The sequence below is a fragment of the Astatotilapia calliptera genome, chromosome 5 (genome assembly GCF_900246225.1).
Source record: "Astatotilapia calliptera chromosome 5, fAstCal1.2, whole genome shotgun sequence".
NCBI classification, from domain to species: domain Eukaryota; kingdom Metazoa; phylum Chordata; class Actinopteri; order Cichliformes; family Cichlidae; genus Astatotilapia; species Astatotilapia calliptera.
Genome location: NC_039306.1, coordinates 4,674,880 through 4,695,974, shown reverse-complemented (window position 1 = coordinate 4,695,974; position 21,095 = coordinate 4,674,880). Strand labels below are relative to the sequence as shown.

The window sequence follows — 21,095 nt, the reverse complement described above, 5'->3', positions numbered from 1 at the left end:
AGTCGACTAATTGCAAAAATAATCGGTGACTAGTCGACTATCAAAATAATCGTTTGTGGCAGCCCTAAATGAGACCAAAGCAGGGCTTGTGTTAGCCGATGTGATGTCACTTTTGGGGTGTGTGCTATTCTCAAGGACAATTATTACTTGTCTGTGTCTAGCATTAAGCACAAAGCTAAACATTGTAAGCAAAACTGAGAAAACGTTGTGTATGTGTGAGGTCTACCACAACTGAAAATGGGAAAAAAAAAATCTTGTAAAATGTGTTCTCAATTTAAGGATCGATTTCACAATCAATCTAAATGAGCTGCAGTTCAGTGCACTGAAATTCCTCGCATGTTTTTGATCTGACAAGTTTGTGAGCGTGTTTATTTGAGAGCAAAACTGAAGTGTGACTGGAATCAGTGTATTTTCCGTTATGTGTTTAAATGTTTTCATATGTGTGTGTGCATGAGTGTGTGATTGTGTGGGTGTGTTAAGCTTCTCACCCCTCCAATTTACGGCCATCTGATTAGCTGATTTGTTGCCTTGTAGTTATGCTAATGCTAGCTAATTACAGCCCTGGTGAGTACTCAAGGCTCTCTCTCTCATTCTGTGTGTGTGTGTCTTTCTCTTGTGTGACTCTTTTGATCTCATGCTGTCAGTTACTCAGCAGATATCATGGCTGCTCCTTGCCACAGCTGTCAGCAGGATGGTGTCAGACAGTCGCACGACTATAAAGATGCAACTGGGTGTATTTGTGTACGTGGTTGTGTTGTCTGCATTTGTTTATTTGTAGACTCTGGACAGTCATGACTGCTTTCATTCTTATTCAGGGAAGGTGTGTGTATGAATATGAGTGTGTGACCATTTTTCCTTTGGATGTGTGAGTGTGTGTGTCTGTTTCCTTGAGTCACATGCTAAGCCCCAAACATCAGCTCAGGGATCCCAGCCAATTAAAAGCTAACGCAGGCCCAGATGCCTTTCTCCTACCAACATCTGGGTATTAAGCTAAACGCCTGCGATATATTAGTTATGAAGTCAGCAGCTATGAGGAGGACCACACAGGAGAAGGGGCACATTTTAGCACACAGTCTCGCTCTGTAACTTGTTCACTATGTAAAACGATGAGGTTTGTCTAACTAAAGGGCAAACAAAAGAAAAAGGAGAACATTGTTTTCTTTCTCACTGATTCATATCAACTAACCTGTCATCATATTTCACCAGTCATCAACTTCTGTATGTATGAGTTTGCTGAAATGGCCCTGCAGAGACACAAGGAACAGGAGTTGTAGACAGAGAAACCCACAAACTTAACTTTTGTTCTATATTTTTTTCAAAATCTTTTTGCAAAATGCATAAAAGATGAGCGGGAAGACTGAAAATGTGAGAAATTTTCACAATTTGCACTCCAGGGGCAGAGCTTCGGAGGAAGCACCAGTGTAAAAGTGAGGATATAACACTGTATTTGTGCACATTTAGTCGAACAGCTCTGAACTGATGAAGACAAGTCGCCACATGTGTGTTCATCTGCTGGGACAAATTTATCTACAGTTTACATACTGAGGTGGGCAAGAGAGATAAGAACATGGAGAACGAGAGCAACAGTGAGGGGGTGGTTTGCGTTGTAGAACATAATGATGTGCTTATAGATTATATCAGTTCACTGAATTGTGTATTTAATTTCCCTTGATTTCAAATTAAAGATCCAGGGTGACAGTGATGCAACAGTGGTGCTTGAAGGTTTGTGAGCTCCTTCACGTTATCACGTTAACAAAATGAAAACCCCTCTTGTGTCGCTGTCAATCGCTTCTGCTTGTTGGCTCTGAGGAATTTCAGTTGAAGCCATTCCTCCAATCAGAACAGCTTCAATGCTGGCAGGTTGATGGGTTTCCTTAAACTGCATGCTGTACCTTCTTCTACATTTCTGAAAACATGCGCCTTTTTAGGACATTTTTCCAGAAGAACAATGGTTAAGGTAGCTGAGATATGGTGTCATGACAGTTTTGGGGGCAGAGTGGTTTCTTCTCTTTTGTTCACAGTGCTCGCAGCACTGTCTGCAGCACATACAGCAGATGGCCCAGCTGGTGTGGAGTCACTTGGTGTGTTTGCATTAAGTTGTTAGCTAGTTAGTGAAAGCCTGTGTTCACAACCTCTGCAGCCTTTGTGCAGTTTTCTGCTACTTTGGACTCACTGAAAACATGAACTATTACATGTTTCACTAAATCACAGGTCAGCTGATTTGAAGATATAGAGGTTTGTTATATTTTACTACATAACGTGTGTTTCATCTGATGAGTCCAGATTTCTGCTGGAGTGGTGACATTTGGATAATGCAGTCAGAACTGGATGTAAACAACATGAAAGCATGGAGCCATCCTACCTCATATCAGCTGTTCAGGCTTGTGTTTGTGGTGTAATGGTGTGGGAGATATTTTTTGGCACACTTTGGGCTCCTTAGTACCAGCTGAACATAGTTAAAACACCACAGGCTAACTAAGTACTGCTGCTTAGCATGTCAACTGGTTTTCTGAGCTCACTGTATTCAAATGGCCTCCACAGTCACCAGATCTCAATCCAGTAGAAGACCTTTGGGAACTGGTGGAACAGAAGATTGACATCATAGAAATCTGCAGCAATCATGTTATTGTGGACCAAAGGTTAGCGGCACCTTGTTTAATCCATGCCACCAAGAACTAAGACAGTTCTGAAGGACAAAGACAGTCAAATCCAGTACTAGCAAGGTGGCTTTAAGTGTATATAAAAATATTTAAACAAGTGGAGTTTGCTGAATTATTGGCTGTTGGGCTGAAATATGGGTAATTTAAGCTCTTCTGGTTTTTTTGTTGTTGCTTTTTTTTTTTTTTTTTTTACCTCAAGGCACTTTATATTGTAAGATAAAGATAATACAGAGAAAATCCCAACAATGAGACAACCCTCCTATGAGCAAGGACTTAGCAACAGCAGGAAGGAAAAACTCTCTTTTAACTCTCTTTTTGGTAGAACCAGGCTCGCGACTGCTTGGACGTGAGGGGAAGAAGACAAGACAATTCGTAACTCCTTTAAGTATAAACTACAAAAGTTGTTTTTAATTTTCCCAGAGGGTATTTAAAGTCTGATTGTCTAACTGCGAAGTTTCCAACCATCCATTTTCTTAACTGCTTATTCGACTTCCAGAGGGTAGCAGAGAAACTACAGCCCTTCAGTCGGGGAGAGGCAAGGTACACTGTGGAGTCATCAGTTTCCTAACATGCATTTGAAAGTGGAAGGAAACCATATACCTGCCAGTCAAAGGATTTAATGTCTACATTTCGGAGTTTGACACTGATACACCCAAAAATACACCTGTTCAGAATCCCCATTTATATCCACCTATAATATGGCTTTCTTCTACACAGGAAAGGACTTTCAGACCCTAAAACAAGAGCTCAGGCAGAAAAACGAGTGCACAACAAATTCCACACGGCTTTGTCTCGATTAACCGTGTCTGCACAGTTTTTATGGCGGCGTTGTCTGTGCCATATATCTCCTTGTTTCCTCTCAGTGAGAGGCTCTCAGAGCTGTGGTCACTGTGTTCCTCTGGTGGCCTGCAGGCTTCGTCTGCCGCTGTCGTGTTTTGTAGAGACTGTGTTGCGGTTTCTCCTACGCACCAAATACAAACACACAGACGCACACACAAACACACAAATACACGCACGTGTCTTGTCTCCCTTTCTGCCTGTTTTTGTCTGTCTTGTGCTCAACCGCACACATGCATCGGGTATCCGCCCCTCCACATCCTCTCCACTTCTATACCCTGGAGCCCATCTGTCTCTCTTTCCTCGGTCTCTTTTTCCTCGTCAGTTTTCCACCTCCTCTCTCTCCTCCCTCGCTTCCAGCTGTGTTATACAGCTAAAGAATATAAGGAGCAGCAGGCCGGCTATAAATATTCCCTGCCCACCCAAGACTGTTAGGATTATTATTTTTCTTATAATCACTGTGGTCTTTCTATAAACTGAACAGATTATTATCTGTTTTTTGTTGCCCTGTGCAGGTCCCTACTGCACAAGATAGCTGCCCTCTCCACTGAATTTGTCTTTGCGGAACATTTGTCAAAGAATTAGCAGGAGGTTGTATTTGAACTGACACAGCAACAATGTGGCATCGGATGAGATGAGTGGACGAAAAATACATTAAAAATAAAAATCCTGGAGTAAAAGTGACGTAGAGCCACAGAGAGGGAGGAAAAGAGCCAGAAGAAGCTGGGTGATGGTGAGGAGTGCTGTCGAAGGTGAAGAGGAATGCTGAATTTACAATGACAAAGCTCTGTTCATGTTTTCTTAAAAATGGGGGTTGGGCTCCTACTTGTTTACAGATGGAGCAGTCCTGTGTGCTGCTTCGTCTACAGCTGGGAACCAGCTGCGTGAATCAACCTTTCCTCATCTGCTTTATCCATCCATCCTTCTCTCCCTCCTTCTCCCCCCGCTTCCTTTGCTTCTCCTCCTTAAAAGGAGTTCAAAGAAATCCTTGTGGTTTGGGGCAATACCTATCTGCTATACAGGCATGTAGAAGTTAAGGAGAAGTAGTAGTAGGAGAAGAAAAGGCAAGACTTCAGTGGTAGACAGAGAAAAGAGGAAGGTGTGTATGTGTGTGTGTGTGTATGGGGGAGGGAGAAAAAGAAGCTGGAGGTAAAGAGAGGAGAGGGTGGAGAGGAGCGGGGTACAGGAAACCACAGGTATGTGCAGGATGGTGGGTGGGTGGCCTAGAGAGAGAGAGAGAGGACAGAAGAAGCAAAAGAGTGAAGGAATCGCAAGTCATGTGGGGATTAAGCTGAAGGAAATACCCTTACATGTGTTGTCAGCATCACACCTGTCAGCTCGACTGAGTCTTTTTTGGTCGAGACCCCTGAAGAGAAGTCTAACTGCTTTCCTGAGAAAGTGAAGCTCATTTGCCAGCAGTGCAAAACAGTGCTTGTACAGGCAAATGAATACAAGGAGAGGTGAACCGCTCCTAATCCTTAAACAAACACGATCAAGTCACCGACTGATGAAGCCAATGGTTACAAAGGTGATAAAACAGTAATCATGACTGTGCCGCTAAGGTTGGCTGTTCACGTGACAGTAAAGGAAGTTAATGATGGGACTTTTGAGGCCAAAATATTTTCATTGTCAGTTTGTTAAGCAAAGATTATGTTTACAGTTCACTTTTGTTCTGCACCTTTTACTCCTAGCACCAGGTGTTCATCAGGCTGGTGATACAAAATGATGTTTAGCGTTCCTAAACATTACAAAAACCCAGCGACGGCTCAAAACTCTGAGTTTTCTAGTCATTTTTCTTGCTGTGATTTATCTACCTTAGCTGTGCCGAGTAGCTGTACTCGAGCCCTCCAGTGCCCTAATATCTTTCATCAGTCACTCTGACTGTGTAACAACAAGGGATCAACGTTTCATCCCGCCATTCTGACAAGGTGAGAGCCCCAGCACTGAGACATCAGCACCGCAGCTTCACCAGCACAAAGTTTACAGTACAGGGATACGTGAAGTGTGAACCGCTGGGGTTGAGACTGGGGTTATGGTGTCGACTGTGTCTAAAAGGATAGTAAAGGATTCCCGTCTCATGGCTACACAGACTAAGTTTTTAACCAACTTTAAAACCAAAGAAATGTTGTCATGTGTCTCACCTTCAGACTTTGTATGCTTCTGTTATATTCAAATATATTTTCCTTAGTATGCATTTTTACATTCAAATATATTGACAGTAATGCAGTAATTTGGTTGATGAATTTCTGTCTTTTTAATGGATAATATGCATAAGTATATGTATACTCTGTACATTATCTGCATTATAGCTCGGTCATTAAGCCGGGATTATACTTTTCTGCTCGGGTCCGACAGTGAGCACGAGGGTCTGTGTGCCTGCCTGCTTTTGTGACCGCATGGACTCATCCATGGAGCATTTACATTACAGTGCACCAACTACACATCCGCTCCAGGCGGTGGACTGCTCGACCGTCGGGTCTTCAGCTGTTTGTGTCCGGGTCCACAGCAGATTATAATCAAGCTCTTGGAGCTTTACAGAAAACAAAATATTTAGAGTGAGAACTCTTTGAATGCCCAAGTTTACAAAGCAAAGCAACAGGTGATTAAAAATGGCCGTATGATTTTATAGTTTAAACAGTGGTGTAAAGAGGGAGGGAATAGGGTGGCAAGTGCCCCCATGAAATATAATTGCAGTGTGTGCAGCATCCAATGAGTTAGAGCCTGGGTGGGACCAGAGCTGTGGTCACTGTGTGGTCACAGTATGTAGATTAAAATACTAATACTAATAAAATACTAATATCCTTATATATTTATGCTGTATTCCTAAAAGTACTAAGCACAATACAATTTAAGTCATCTCCAGCTGGAATATGAAAACGATCCGTCCATCCAAATAATTGTGATTCAATAATACATGTAGGGAGATCATGAAGAGAACTGGTGTATAATGAGTACTTTTACTGTGGTGCTACTTCTCATATAGCAGATTTTGAGCCGAAAATATCAGTTAGGAAATAAATTTGAAATGTGGGAGCACAGTGTCTCATAGTGATGCTGTTGTTAGTACTGTAAGTAGGGTGTACCCCACTTTTCCCCCCACGATAGCTGCGATAGGCTCCAGATCCCCCCGTGTCCCTGGACTGGATAAGTGGTTAAGAAAATGAACGGATGAAGATCATTTTGATGGCATGAAAGTCAGTTAACTAAAATACTGAATGATGGTCTTACTCGTCTGACACAATGAGGCTTATGTCTGTTCTGTATCTTTTTAAAGACCAAATGGGCATTAAAGCAGTTTAAATCAAAGTCAGAATTGCTGTTACTAAGTAGATATGACATTAATCTTCCCTGCAGCAGTTTAGTAAGTAGAGCTTACTGTACATTACAGTGATGTCTCCAACCCTGTGGCCTTTCACTGGTCACACTGTTGGCCCCCATCACATTACAGCAGCTGCGAGGAATTCACAGATTCTGGGTAAAAGGGGTAAAAAACACAAGGGGGGGGGGGGAGAAAAGCAGGAAAGGGTGAGAGTCTGTGTTGGGGTTGGAGGGGGGGTTACAAAAACAAAGGCAGAAATTAAAAACAAAGTTTACCACTGAAGGAAAACAACAGGGTTAGAAAAAGTCAGCATAAGAGAAAAAAAAGAAAGAAGGAAGGGAGGAAAAATGGAAGAAAACGAGGTAGAATCTGGGCTGTGGTTGGCTGCAGGCCCGAGCCCCGCCTCCGTTCCCTCCTCCCTCCCGCGGTCCGTCTCCAGCCCTAACACAACAGAATCCCCCACAAGCCCAGCCACATCAGGAACGGCTGGCTACATTATAGCTGCCATTATCGTCTCTCAAGTCATAACAGCCAGAGAACACCCACCTCGACTGCAGCTCCGCCAGGAGGGGGAGGGGCGAGGGAGAGGTCGCAAGAGCAGGAATGAGCGTAGGGAAGGAGGGAGTGAGGGAATGAGTGAGAGGGTGGAGGCAGCGGGGGAGAAGAGGGAAAGCGAGAGATAGTCAGAGATACAGAGCTATGGAAGAGGCAGAATTATAAGAGGACAGCAGGGAGCAGAGGAGAGGGTGGGGGAGAAAGAAGATGCTTTCAGATGGGTGTTTACACTCGATGCAGCGACCTCTGAAGATGTGTGTTGAGTTTTATTGAGGCTGCTGAGTGCGTGTAAATGTTGTGTAGAATATTTAGCAAAAACACAAACAAGCAACACAGACTGAATACTCACATTCCCATGTGAGATTAGAAGAGAAGCAGGCTGAGAGGAACGGGGATGTCATTAAATGCCGCTTTTTATATTGGCTGAGGAAGCGCGGGCGGGGGGCGGGGGGCATGTGTGAGCCCCAGTTTAGTGTTTCACCCAAGAGAAAAGGAGTGTAGAAGTAGAGCGGATCAGACCTTTTGTGTGACACAGCCAGTGACCTGTGGAAATGTCTGTCCTCTCTGGAGACTTCCTCGGAGGGAGGAGGATCAGGACTTTATGGGAATGTCACAAATGGCGAAACTGTGAGACTCTAAACAATGTTTCTCTTTGTAACCCACAAACACAAACTGTCACCTGAAAACTGAATCTAATGGGACAAATAAGCACTAAAAGCTCTAAAATGCCTTCAGCCCGGTCCAATCAGATCCCTGCAGCAAGTCTGTCCTCCTCAACTGTATTTTGTCCCTTGAGCTGTTTTCTCATGTGGTACTTCTGACACTTTGTGGAGGATAACTTTGGGATATTTTCCTTAATCGTCCTTTCTCAAATGTAGAATACAGCAGGAAATTTACTTCAGATGTATTTTCACTAGTGCCCACTTGCTACTGGTGAATGAAACACGGACTTGGTACCAAAGAGCTTGCCGGTTAAAGACTGAACGTCTGAACGTGCTGGGCAGTTGCATTCTCACTGCTCACTGTCTGACTAAAGTTCAGGGCTCGAGTGCATGTTTGGAAACGGCTTCAGCTTCTTAAAGTGACACTATTTAACTAAAATAAACAACCGATGTATTTTCCAATGAAAAGTTAAAGTCATAGGCAATAAAATATTAAAGTGCACCACATGACTGGGTAGGCGTAGAACCACCTTTCACAGCATTAACTTGAAGTAATCATTTTCCATGTAACTGTCAATTTTGGCCCACTCTTTACAACATTGCTTTGGTCCATTGAGATTCGTGGGCATTCATTTTTATACAGCTCCCTCCACAGCATTTCAGACAGTGAGGTCTGGACTTTGCAGAACCTTCATTCTTTTCTTTTTCAGCCTCTGTTGTAGATTTGCAGGAGTGCTTGGGATAATTATCCTGTTGCTGAGTTTCGGCCAAGCGTTAGCTTTCAGACACATGGTCTCGTGTTTGATTCTAGAATACAGAGTCCAATGGCCACAAGGTCCTGTGTCTGCAAGCAAGCCCAAATCATCACGCCTCCAACACCGTGCTTCACAGTTGGTATACAGAGTTTGTGCTGATATGCTCTGTTTGGTTTTTGCCAAACATGGCGCTAGATTTGTCACCAAACATTTCCACCCTGGTCTCATCCGTTCAAAGTACAATGTTCAACAAGTCTTGTGACTGGTACAGCTACAGTTTTCTAAACTATAATCCATGCTGCCATGTTCCTTTTTTAGAGAGAAGAGGCTCCTGGCAACCCGTCAAAAAAACGTGTTCAGTGCACACAGCAAAGGGTCTCGAGTCAAAAACAAAACCAGGCTGCCGCATTTGACTCTGAGGCATATGTTCGCCTGCTCAAACCGGCACCCGAAGTCATGATTTTTAACATTTAACATGCCAACAGAGGCCAGTAAAGTCAGATTATTTATTGGGTTTTTGCCTTTCTTTGAGTATCGCATGATCGGCCTTTGAGGTGAAGTTTGCTCGGATGTTCACTCCTGGGAAGGTTGTGCCATTGTCATAGCACATACCTGAAAGCTTGAGAATGTAAAACTGACAGAACCTCGGCTTTTATAGAAGTGATCTTACTTTCTGATGATCAATCAATCATATGCATTCCATTCACAGCACCTGGGTGCTACTTATACTCCTTATTTGTGTGGTGCAGTAAGGGTGCACTTACATTTCCACAGGACTGCATAGAGTCCTGTGGAAATGTTTTATTCCCTTCACAGAAGGCCTGCAGGCCACATCTGCTGCTATACTTAGTATCAGTTTTTGCTGAATTGTGAGTCTTTGGTTTGGTTTCTGACAGTGAGTGAGTAATAGCCCAATAAAGGATACAAACCCATATTTTATTTGTTGGTGGTAGGCTCTGTTAGTTTGGTTAGTAAGTAGGTAAGCTGGGTAGAAATTTATTAGGCTACGCTACATTCAAGACTACTTAGGGATGTTTTTAAAATATTCATTAATGGAGGTGAGCTCATCTAATATCACCGTTAAGTGTGGCATCCAACAGCAAGCCCATTCATGGATTTGCCACACTTTGGAAAAATAGTGTAGTGCTATTAGAGCAGAAGTAAAGTTAGAAAGCTTTCCTTTTTTCAGAGCAGGATGATTCTGTACAACAGAACTAGAAAACAACACACTAAAAACAAGAAAATGATTCAAATGGATTATTATTGTCCAGCTGATTCAGTTCATCAGTTAGATCAGGTTTGTGATCTTTATGTCTTTATGATAGGGTTGGGTTTTTCGGGTATTATTTACAGTAGATATCGCTGTTTTGCCTCATGTTACAGTACATTCATAAACAGTAGTCATTAGCTATATTTAAAAATAAGATTAAAAAGACTTGGGCCACTCTAATGGGAATAGAACTAACTCGCAGAGCTTTTTCTCTTTGTTTCAGTCTCTTTATTCTTAAATTTGTTCACCAACAACAAACGTCTGGCCGGGCTTTTAGGCCGTCTTTCAACTCTGTCCTGTCTTCATTAATCTCACCTCCTTTCGCTCAGCTACAGTTCAGTCGGAGAAGTCCAGCTGGCTCCGTCGCACTTTCCAGTCAGCCAACAAGCAACTCCCAGCTGCCCATCGTGGTCATCAGCTCAGTGAACTGGATGTCTGACTATCCTCGATCTGGCTTAGTCAGGCAGGAAATAATCTCTGTAAACAGATATCTGCTCATGAATATGAGGAATCTGTAAGCAAGGGCCAAGATCTTTGGTAGCTTTCTGGTTTCTGCATGTAGTCCGCTTGTTGTCAGGATTCTGTTGACCAATCCCGTCCAGCTTTGCTTGCAAGTCACAAATGCTCTCATAAAAGAAAATTATGATTGAACCGAGGAGATAGAAAGGATAGAATCATTTACACAGAAAACTTTAATCTTTTCATTTCAGTGAGCGGTTACAAGTGTCTAACTCGGTCAGTAAATGTAACATCAAGAGTTAGTGAACCTTGAGTGTTTGAATGTGGAGGTTTTGGGTGTACAAAGTGGCTGGACATCCTGTGCTCATCGCCAGCTCCTTGGTTCCTGCCCAGCTAGCTGTGCCGCACTAGAGCAGATTTGTTTAGTTAGCCGTTTGATTTATGGCCTTGGGGTTTTTAATATGCTGCTGCCCCATCCCTCTCAAACCCAGCACCACAAAATTACACTGGGCAGAAAACTCCTTCAGAGTTTCTCACAAAATACTGACCTGAAATAGCGCAACACCTGTGTCAGCACCGCACATATGAAATCATCCTGGATGTGTAAATCCATGTATTTCATTCTGTAATAACTATGTAAAGGTTCGAAAGACTTTCCCACCTAAAATTCATCACCAATTAGAGAAAAATACTAAAGTTTTTATAGTCTAATTCAACGTCTTTCTAATAAGGTCAGTTACATTACACTCAACAGCTGTAGAGGTTTTGATTGAACTGCACCGTCTGCAGTTTCTGATGCCTGGTGTTTGTAACGTTTACTGTTTACGTATGTTGGAGGTAAACCTAGCTTATGAGACAAGGTTGCTCAGACTTTTTCTGGATGTGAGCACGAGCTTTGCACCATGCAAATTAATTACACAAGACACATTTCTGTGCGTGAACACTGAACTCGCTGTTTTACTCCCTGGAGAAACGTTGCCAAACACACTTTTCTACAAATTCCAGGTTGCACACATGCAGGTTTATACATTATTCACTCTCGTGCTAGGATCTACCACACACACACTCTAGTGCAAGTTAGACTCTCCAAAACACTTTTGTGATACACACCTGCTACTACAGCATCACCGTTATGGACAAACCTCAGGCTTCTACTGATATTTCTACTATAAATTACACTAATTCATACAATTTGTTAATGAAAACGCACTTAGACACCAATATCGCCCATAAGTTCTTATAGTGCAAACTCAACTTTAGTTATTCAGGTAACAGTTTTAGTGCTTCTGCAGAAATCGTGGTAACAGCATGACTGAGGAGGACACGAGGCAGGTCAGACTTTGGAACGTAACCCTCAAGCGTCTTTAACTATTTTTAAAGCACGACCTTTCTCGAAAATTGAACAAAAAATAGAAATGTGCCGAGGATATTGTGTGCTCAGAGTTAGTGATCCCAGTGTGGTGAGTTTGTCGATCAACTTCTGCACCTGAAGAAATTGTCTCTCCCGCTTTGCCTCTGCCATCTAACACAGATATGATTGGACTTTTGTAACTGTACCTGCGTTTCTCTGTGAGTGTGCTGTGCATGCATGGTTGTAATTATCTGTAACGTGTATGAGTGAAAACACTTTTTTGGGGGGGATAGCAAAGGTTGCTCGTCCAGTTAATGGTCACGTGGTCTGCTGCCGATCCTGTGCGACTGAGTTTCTGCACTAACTGCTTCAGTATACCTACCGTCACTGTGGCACACATTCTCGCAAGACTTGGTGGCCGCTGGATGATTCTGCATCCCCACCGTGAGAATGACAGGTGTGCCAGTGTGTGAGGTTGTCTGGGGAACCCCTTCTTGGTATTTATGAGTTCTGGACAGCTGAGGTGTTTGGTGAGATCTCTATTTAGCACTTCCGGCTAATTATCATACACACATCCAAAGCTTGTGCTGAATATATGCAATTACTCCTGGAGTGCCCACCAACCCCCCACCCCCTGGTGGCATGTGGCTTAAATAGGTCCCTACTGCCCTTTTAACACTTGTGCTACTGCATAACAGGCGTCGCAACCTGTTACACTGAAACCATAGAGCTTTGATCTGCAGAGCACAGGAGCGCCTCTAGTTTGGGTTTGAACATTTGTCACATAAACCCAAGTAATGTGGTATTTGGACACAGCATCCAGAGTCTGATTTGTGATGCTTTTATATTTTAGCTTTATTTTATTGTTGCAGCACATGTCCAAATAAAAGAAATAATAGCGTATTTGTCCACACATGCGTGGACAAAATACATAAAATTGTTGAATGTTTTTGGCCTTTTTCCATTTGTTGTAGCTCAGACATCAGTGTACTAATTACCTTTCGAAACATGTAAGAACCCACAGTCCCAGCTATTAGTACCTGCACTGATGTGGCTGGATGTAATGAGCAGGTGCTTGTTTCCTGAGCTCTCTCAGCTAGAATTACCTTACACATATACTCTTGCTGAAAGATACCGTCTCCATATGAGGCTCCCACAAAAGGCTGCTTTGTTCCACTTTCATTTTTCTCTGTTTGTCTTGCTAGCATCACTAAACCTGTGTCCTTTAAGTTTTTTAAGGCAAAGCCCTGATTTTCTTCACTGAGCATGCGTGGCTGCCTCGTCAGTTGTTTAACACGATAGAAAGATTTTTAAAAGCTCTCTAAGAGTACAGGATGTGTTTTTAATCAGGTAATCCCTTTTGTTAAATGTCGAGGTCGAACCTTGCACTCGAGTAGCTGTAGCTATGAAATTAAGATGAATGTGAATTCTTTTACATTTCACTGCTTTTACTTAAGCAGTGGATTTGGCATTTTAAACCTGGACTGTTTAAAATAAGTATGACTCAAGCTTTCAGAGAGCTTATTTTGTCCACAAACTGTTTTTCTTAGTTTGGTTTGGTCTGTTATTAACATCCTACGTATTCTTTTTTTCCCCCTCAACCACAATTGTTCTCTGTATTTGGATTTTCTTTCTGGTGGAGTTCAGTTTTGTTTGGTGGAGTTGGGTTTGTTTGGATTTCCTTCTCTTCATCCTAACCGTGTCCTCGTCTCTTTATTTTTCTCTCTCTCTCTCTCTGTGTCAGGTCCAGGGTGTAAGGGGAGCATTAGGTCTGAGAGCTCCGATGCCAGTGGACATGCAGCCACACCAGGGGCTGTATTACTACGAGACTTCACCCAGCCAGCCCTCCAGAGGGTAAGACGGCAGCGAGCACGGAGCGAGGCCTCCTGTTGCTTTTAAACAGCCGCAGCTCTTTTACGTGAGAGAACTCAAGAGAGTAGCTCGACATTTTCAGCAAATCTGATAACAATATAATCACCATCATTATTACACACACACACACACACACACAGAATGAGCTACAGTTGAGATTTTTCAGTGCTGCCTGGAAGATAAACCAGTGTTACTGGCTTTCTTCAAAAACAGCTGCAATATTTCTGTTCTGTAATTTACAGAATTTACATTCTGATACTAGTTTTATCTACAATTTCAAACTGTCTGGTCAAACTCAGCTAAATTATCTGCTTGGCGCTGATCTGCAACTTCTCCTACGACGACACAAGCTTGTCAGGTGTGGGTGTCGAGCAAATGATTTTCTCTTCCTGCAGACAAGAAGGTATTAAACTTCTGCAAAGAGTAGAGTTACTCCAGGATTTAACTCCCCTCAAAAACCTCAATAAATAAAGTTTGTAGGTGTTTGTCGTGTACTTTTGTACTAGACCTTCACGTTTGTTGCCAGATTTTATGCTAAAAATGGCACAATGCTGTCATCTTTAATAACCAGAGCTGTTTCTTTTTTCTAATCTTGCTACAGATCAGCAAAATCTGAGAGATCTGACTTTTTTTTGTATTTTATTAACAATAAATCACATCAGCTCTCCTAGAAAGCAGAGACGACTGATATCTTAGGCTCAGAAATCAATCACACAGATATTCTCAGGGTACAGAAGCTCAGATATGTCTGCAATTGTCGTGGACACAGTGCTAACTCAGCCCCTCACGCCTCCTCTATCCACCCTCGCGCCGTCTCCCTCCCTCCCTTCTCTCATGCCACCCAGGTTGCGGGTGGACTCGGCCTCTCTCTGACAGCTGCTAATTACAGGCTGACCAGGCCCCGCTGCGCTCTGCATGACTGCCTCGCGCCCCACTCAGGTTACCCAGAGTGAGGGAGAAGCAGAGAGAGTTGGAGAGAAAGGTGGCTGGGCAGGACAGAGGAAGAACAGAGGAGCAGGAGGTGTGGGGAGAAAGGAAGATAGAAAGAGACAGAGAGTTGCAGAGGAAGGAGAGCGAGAGAAACAGAAAAGTATAACAGAAAGGATGAATGGGAGAAGAGAAAAGTAGGAATGGGAGGGAGGTAAATTCGGGGGGAACCAGCAGAGTGGATTAGAGAGGACAGATTAAGCTCCTGTGTGGAATACACGTTGTGGTAAAAGAATTAAAGAACTCAAAGGGCGACTTAGGAGAAGGTGGAGAGATGCAGTCTTTCCCTTTTAGAAGAAGAGCAACAGGGACGGAGAAAAGCAAGAAAAGAACAGGAGAGACCAATTTTGAGCTAACCAGTGAGAGTAAAGAAATGTCAGAGAATCCATTGAAATTCATGAAGACTGGAAAGTTCCAATGAAGATTCATGTCTGTAGCTTAGGGGAAAACCCAGATGAGTAAGTTTCCAAAGTTTAGGCCGAAATAAGGGCTGTGTACCATCTAGTGGTGGGAAGGACACAGCACAATAGTAGTTCTAGTCTTTAGGCAGTGCTAGTTTTTCCAGGCATGGAATAGAAAACATCTATATGTAATTCTAGCTTACAGGCTGGAAATAAAGCTTTCCAGTGAGTATAATTTTATCCCATTTATCAGGCTTTCATTTATTTATTGTGATTTTGGTTTAGATGACTGTTTAATCAGCATGACTGTAAATAAAATGATAAAAATGCTACAAAAGAGTGCACAACAGTGTATCAGAAATCATTATCATTCCTTGTCACAGTTCCCTTTCAGAGTATTTGCAGTTTACACATTTATTCAAATTTCTTTTGCTGTTTTTCTCTGATGTTCGCAGCATAGTCCCATCAGATCAGTCTCCCTACAGTAATGCGTCTTCGCTTCGTGCTCCGCTCCTCGACGGCCCGTCCCAGGACTGCCACGCTATGTATAATCCCATGACTCATGGATCAGGACCAGGGCAGGGAATTGGCCCCTGCTTGGATCAATATATGAGGCACCCTCAAGCCCCACCACCCCACGGTATGATGGGCCACAGGGGTATGCCGCCCACAGAGGGTGAGTCAGAGTATCTTTTACATCTCCGTTAACCTCACAGCTGCTATTGATTTGGATTTAAGGATACCTGAGAGACTGAAACCAAAAAACAATGTACAAAAGGAGTGAACAGAAGTTAACAGTTGGCTGGCTTTACTGTGGAGATATAAATCTGGAGTGTGAGGTTGCAGTAAAACAGCAGGCGGGTGGATTACTCTAAATTAGTCAGTTAAATAAAGACGAACTAGAGCTAAAAGAGTTGTGTGCGTACAAATATATCCATATATAGATACAGATATGACTGAACACTTACTTGTTAATGAGTAACTGGTTAAATTTGTATGCATGTATGTTACATCACCAGTCATGTGTGGAATGTTATCAAAACAGTCAAATGAACCTCTCATGTGGCTGCTGATGCAAAGTACTAAAATGCTTTTCTTACATTTGTACCTCATGTTACTTATTTGCTATTTATTTTAATTTTTTTTTCTATTACCCCTAAAAGTCTAAAAAAAAAAAAGGGTCCAGACTAGATACCACCAAGAAATGTGTCATTACAGAAAAGGTGAAAAGTTTTGAAAAAGTTTTACTTGCACAGCTCTGCAGGTCAGCCTAAATTGCTTGTGAGATTTTCGGCATGTGCGTGCTTCTTTCTGACTCTCTGAGCTGCAGCGACCCATTAATCCTGTCTTTGTTCCCCTACTTAAAAATAATGTAGCTTTTTGCAGCAGTGCATTTCAGTGTAATGCTTTGCAGGTGGTAACAGCGCCCCCTACTGTAACCAGAACATGATGTCTCATCACAATTTCTGCCAAGTTCAACATGGCTCTGATCAGATTGGATCAGGTGATGGTAAGGAAAACCTCAATTTAGATATTTTTTTAAAAAAAACCATCCTGAAATTTAACCCTTCTGCTTTCATTGTCATCTCTCCTGTAGGCTCGAGGTTCTCCACACCTCGTTCCATGCTTAAGCTAAGCAAAAAGCGAGCTCTGTCCATCTCTCCTCTGTCTGATGCCAGTGTGGACCTGCAGACGGTAATCCGGACCTCACCGAATTCCTTAGTGGCCTTTGTAAACTCTCGCTGCAACCCCAACGGCGCTAGCTCCTATGGTCATCTCTCTGTGAGCGCTATGAGGTCTGATATCACTTGATTTTATATGATTTGAAAGTCACTGTTATCCTCCTCGGTTACACCCTTTGTCAATAAAAACAGACCTGAGGTTAAATATTTAAAGTGGACCTATTATGCTCATTTCCAGCACCATCATCAGTCTGAAGCCTGAGCTGAAGGTTTCAGGGATTTTTTGTATGTACTCTGACCTTATTACTTACTTTGAACACATGCAAAATTGCCAGTCTGCAAAGATAGATAGATAGATAGATAGATAGATAGATAGATAGATAGATAGATAGATAGATAGATAGATAGATAGATAGATAGATAGATAGATAGATAGATAGATAGATAGATAGATAGCCCTCTGAAGAGCATGGATGAACAGGTGAATAAACAATAAATAAGTCCACTTTAAAGTATTTGAAAGTAATGTCCTGCACGTTTGCTGACGTTTTTTCTTTCATGTTTAAATTGTGTTGATAATCCCTCTCCTCTCATTTAGCCCTCTTCAATATTTATTATCAGGTGTGATGTGATGACATCCCTTAAGCCACGCCAGATGGTGACACATGTTTCAGCCAAATGGTTTTAAATAATAAAAGCAGATTATGTGAAGTTGAACAAACTGTATTTCTTCATTTTTAAAGAATTGACAAAAAATACATTAAGAGTGTATTTCTAGCTGCACCATCTTTAGCAAACTAGCTGCTGATTCTCTTTAGTTTCTTATCAGTTCCCTTTATTTGTTTTTATCTCCCGCTCCACAGTCCATCGCTCGGTTATTCCAGCAATATAAATTGCCAGTCCAGACAACAAGGGTCCATGTATGGAGGAGGAGGAACACCTCTGGGAGGACACACACCAGGCCCCTGCCAAGCTTCACGTTTACCTCCCCACAATCCTCGGCTCCATGCTCCGCCCAAACACGGACACGTAAGCTCATTCTTTCACTCAGCACACCCTCTGCTTCTCATAGCTGGGAGAGCATAGTTGGGAAGTGGGAAGAGAAAGCGGCGGATAAATGACAAAGAATGAATGCATATTTTATATATACACATTTAAGTTTTGAATAAGGAGAAAGACAAAGATTATATTATGAGAGTATTGTTTTGCAGCTGAAGACAGAGCCAGGCCTTGGAGGTGCGATTGATGGCATGAATGTGAAGAGCCTGGAGGAGAGGTCAGAGGGAGATGTAGCTAGCCCTTCTTCCACTGGCACTCAGGTACAGTAATGATGATCATATGTCAACGTGAAAGAGATTCAAAAACAGTGAAAGTGCCTGAAATTATATATTTAATGGCTGAAAATATGTTGTTTAGATAATTGCACAAAATAAACTGGAGCTATTCTTCATTTCTACACATGTGTCTGCAGGACCCTCTTCTGGGCCTTCTGGATGGGCGAGATGATTTGGACAAAGAGGACGGGAAGCCTGAACCAGAAGCCGTCTATGAGACCAACTGTCGCTGGGAGAGCTGCAACAAGGAATTTGACACACAAGACCAGCTAGTTCATGTAAGACTAAGAACAGGGCTGCCAGCCTTCAGATACAAAGTAGAGAGAGGAACAGAAAGGAGGTTATATAATACAATACAAAACAAATTGCATTTTCATAGCTTTATATTATATATTGTAACAGTTAACAGTAAAATAGGTGAACTAACCCTTTAACTAGCTAAACTGAAGAGATGCCGTGGATAATGGATTAGATACAGTTTCTGTATGTGACCGCTAAGCTGTCTGAGAAGGAGAAAAGTACAAAGTTTAACTGACCTGTAGGATCCTCACTTATCATGCCTTACACAGAGATACCCAGCTGTTGCAGATGTTTACTAAATTCAGAGGAAGCAGCTCATATGGCTCCATCTCAGCCTAGCATCCTCGCCTGTCACACCAACCCTCTGCATGTCCTGCATCACACATCCATGAACCTTCTCTGTGATCTTCTTCTTTTCCTCCTGCCTGTCAGCTCCATCGTCAGCATCCTTTGTTCATTGTATCCACTATCTCTCCTCTGCACATGTGCAAACCATCTTAGTCTCTTGTCACTCCCAATGAAAGTCTCTTCAACTCTCCCACCTCCGTTAAGGATACACAAACCTTCACGTCCTGTGAAAGTTATGTCAAAAGGTAGTATTTAAGTATTTACAGATCAGTAATAGATGTTAAAATAAGGCAAACATCAACATATATGAAGTTAAATAGGCACACTGAATGTCTTTTGCATTTTCTGCGTTTTTATTTACCGTGTGTTGTGTAGAAGGACTTTAGTTTGTGTTCATGTGTAGCATAGAACTATAGAATGCTTCCATCCCAAAACATGTCATTGGAGTATCCACTATCTGTCACTAACAATGAATCTTTTTGTGTTTGCAGCACATCAACAACGAGCACATCCACGGGGAGAAGAAGGAGTTTGTGTGTCACTGGCAGGAGTGCTCTCGAGAACAGAGGCCTTTCAAAGCCCAGTACATGCTGGTGGTTCACATGCGCAGACACACAGGAGAGAAGCCACACAAGTGCACTGTGAGCACATGTGTTAAGTCTTTGCTTTGCCTCTTAGTTCTTGTTTCTCTTTCCTTGTCCAGATATCTTCAATTCCAACATGCTTCTGTGTTCCTGTGTACCTTGACATGCATACCATATATTATTTTCAGTGTGGATTAACAACCTTTTTTTATATTTTAAAACTCGCTTTACTGTTTTGAAGCTCAAATCTAATATTGTTATAGGACCGCAGGCTTGTTGTCAAAGCTTTTACAGACTCTAATCATCCCCTCTCTTGCAGCGTAGCTGTTGTAACAGTGTTAATTAAACAATTATGTATATTTGCTGTTCTAGTTTGAAGGCTGTAATAAGGCCTACTCTCGCCTGGAGAATTTGAAGACCCACTTGCGCTCTCACACTGGGGAGAAACCATATGTGTGCGAACATGAAGGCTGCAACAAAGCCTTCTCCAATGCTTCAGACCGAGCTAAACACCAGAACCGAACTCATTCCAATGAGGTAAGATTCACCTCCGAAAAGTGCTTAGCTATTGAATGTCACGTGCATGTTGCTGTGTAAGCTCTGTATTATTAACAGTGTTATTTGATTAAACCATGTGTTTTCTTCCTAAAGGGTAACATGTAACTGTTTTGTGCTGTTTCATTACACGCTTTCATGTAAAATAATTGTATAAATTAATATAAATGTATTGTAGAGATTCACATGCCAAGATACACAACATAAATTGGAAATAATTTCTATTTGAATCATAAGATTTTACATAGCAGGGAAGCAGCAGTAAAGTAAACTGTAGAATGCAAGGAGTTCACATAAGGTGCTTTTGTCTTTTACAGAAACCTTATGTGTGTAAAATCCCTGGTTGTACCAAGCGATACACAGATCCAAGCTCTCTGCGTAAACATGTAAAGACCGTGCACGGCCCTGAGGCCCACATCACCAAGAAACATCGTGGAGACACTGGCCCTCGTCCCCCCGGTTCAGTTATGAACCCTGGAGGTCCCAACTCTGAACTGCTGCTGGAGAAAGAAGAAGCACGCAGAGAAGACTGCAAACTATTGGCTCCTGAGACTTCTCTGGTGAGGGTTACAATTTGTTCTATATCATTCAAATGAATAACATAACAAAACTCCAATGTAGTGGAAAAAATAGGGACCCCTTCCATATTTTCTTATTAAACTTTATCCCATTTTTAAAGTTAACTTTGTCTCTCACATCTTCCAGAAATCCCAACCAAGCCCTGGTGGTCAGTCTTCCTGCAGTAGCGAACGTTCTCCACTGGGGAGCACCAACAACAACGACAGCGGTGTAGAAATGAACCCTAATGCAGCCGGTAGTCTGGAGGACCTCACAGCATTGGAAGATGGTGTTGCAGGTGGAGGGGGAGGTGGAGGGGAGCCGGGAACAATGGGAATGTCAGCGCAGGCTCTGAAGAGGCTGGAGAATCTAAAGATTGACAAGCTGAAGCAAATCCGCAGGCCAACCCCTCCTGGACGCGGTGGCAGCAACAAGCTTCCTGCAATACCTGGTACATGGTGTCATAAAACAAGTTAAAATCAATGCATAAACATAGAACTACAACTGCTGAGCTTAAATATACCTTAGATTGTTACATTAGCTGTTCAGTAATGTTTTCACTGGAACACACTGAATTTTTAAAAAACTAAATAAAATATTGTTAAT

The 21,095-nt window shown here is 42.4% G+C and overlaps 1 protein-coding gene across 3 annotated transcripts in view; it reads left to right on the top strand.

Annotated features, from left to right (window-relative positions):
* Positions 1-21,095, top strand: part of gli1 (GLI family zinc finger 1) — a 53,111-nt gene that overhangs the window by 26,993 nt on the left and 5,023 nt on the right. The window contains exons 2-12 of one of the 3 annotated variants that reach the window (XM_026166789.1): positions 13,613-13,722; positions 15,584-15,768; positions 16,543-16,638; positions 16,726-16,924; positions 17,674-17,839; positions 18,022-18,129; positions 18,282-18,422; positions 19,284-19,433; positions 19,749-19,913; positions 20,249-20,491; positions 20,637-20,940. In XM_026166789.1, the coding sequence (XP_026022574.1) occupies positions 13,652-13,722; positions 15,584-15,768; positions 16,543-16,638; positions 16,726-16,924; positions 17,674-17,839; positions 18,022-18,129; positions 18,282-18,422; positions 19,284-19,433; positions 19,749-19,913; positions 20,249-20,491; positions 20,637-20,940 (1,828 nt within the window). In that variant the 5' untranslated portion in view covers positions 13,613-13,651. Of the gene's footprint in view, positions 1-13,612; positions 13,723-15,316; positions 15,354-15,583; positions 15,805-16,542; positions 16,639-16,725; positions 16,925-17,673; positions 17,840-18,021; positions 18,130-18,281; positions 18,423-19,283; positions 19,434-19,748; positions 19,914-20,248; positions 20,492-20,636; positions 20,941-21,095 lie in introns of those variants that run through there. The other 2 variants (XM_026166788.1, XM_026166790.1) reach the window with 2 other exon arrangements.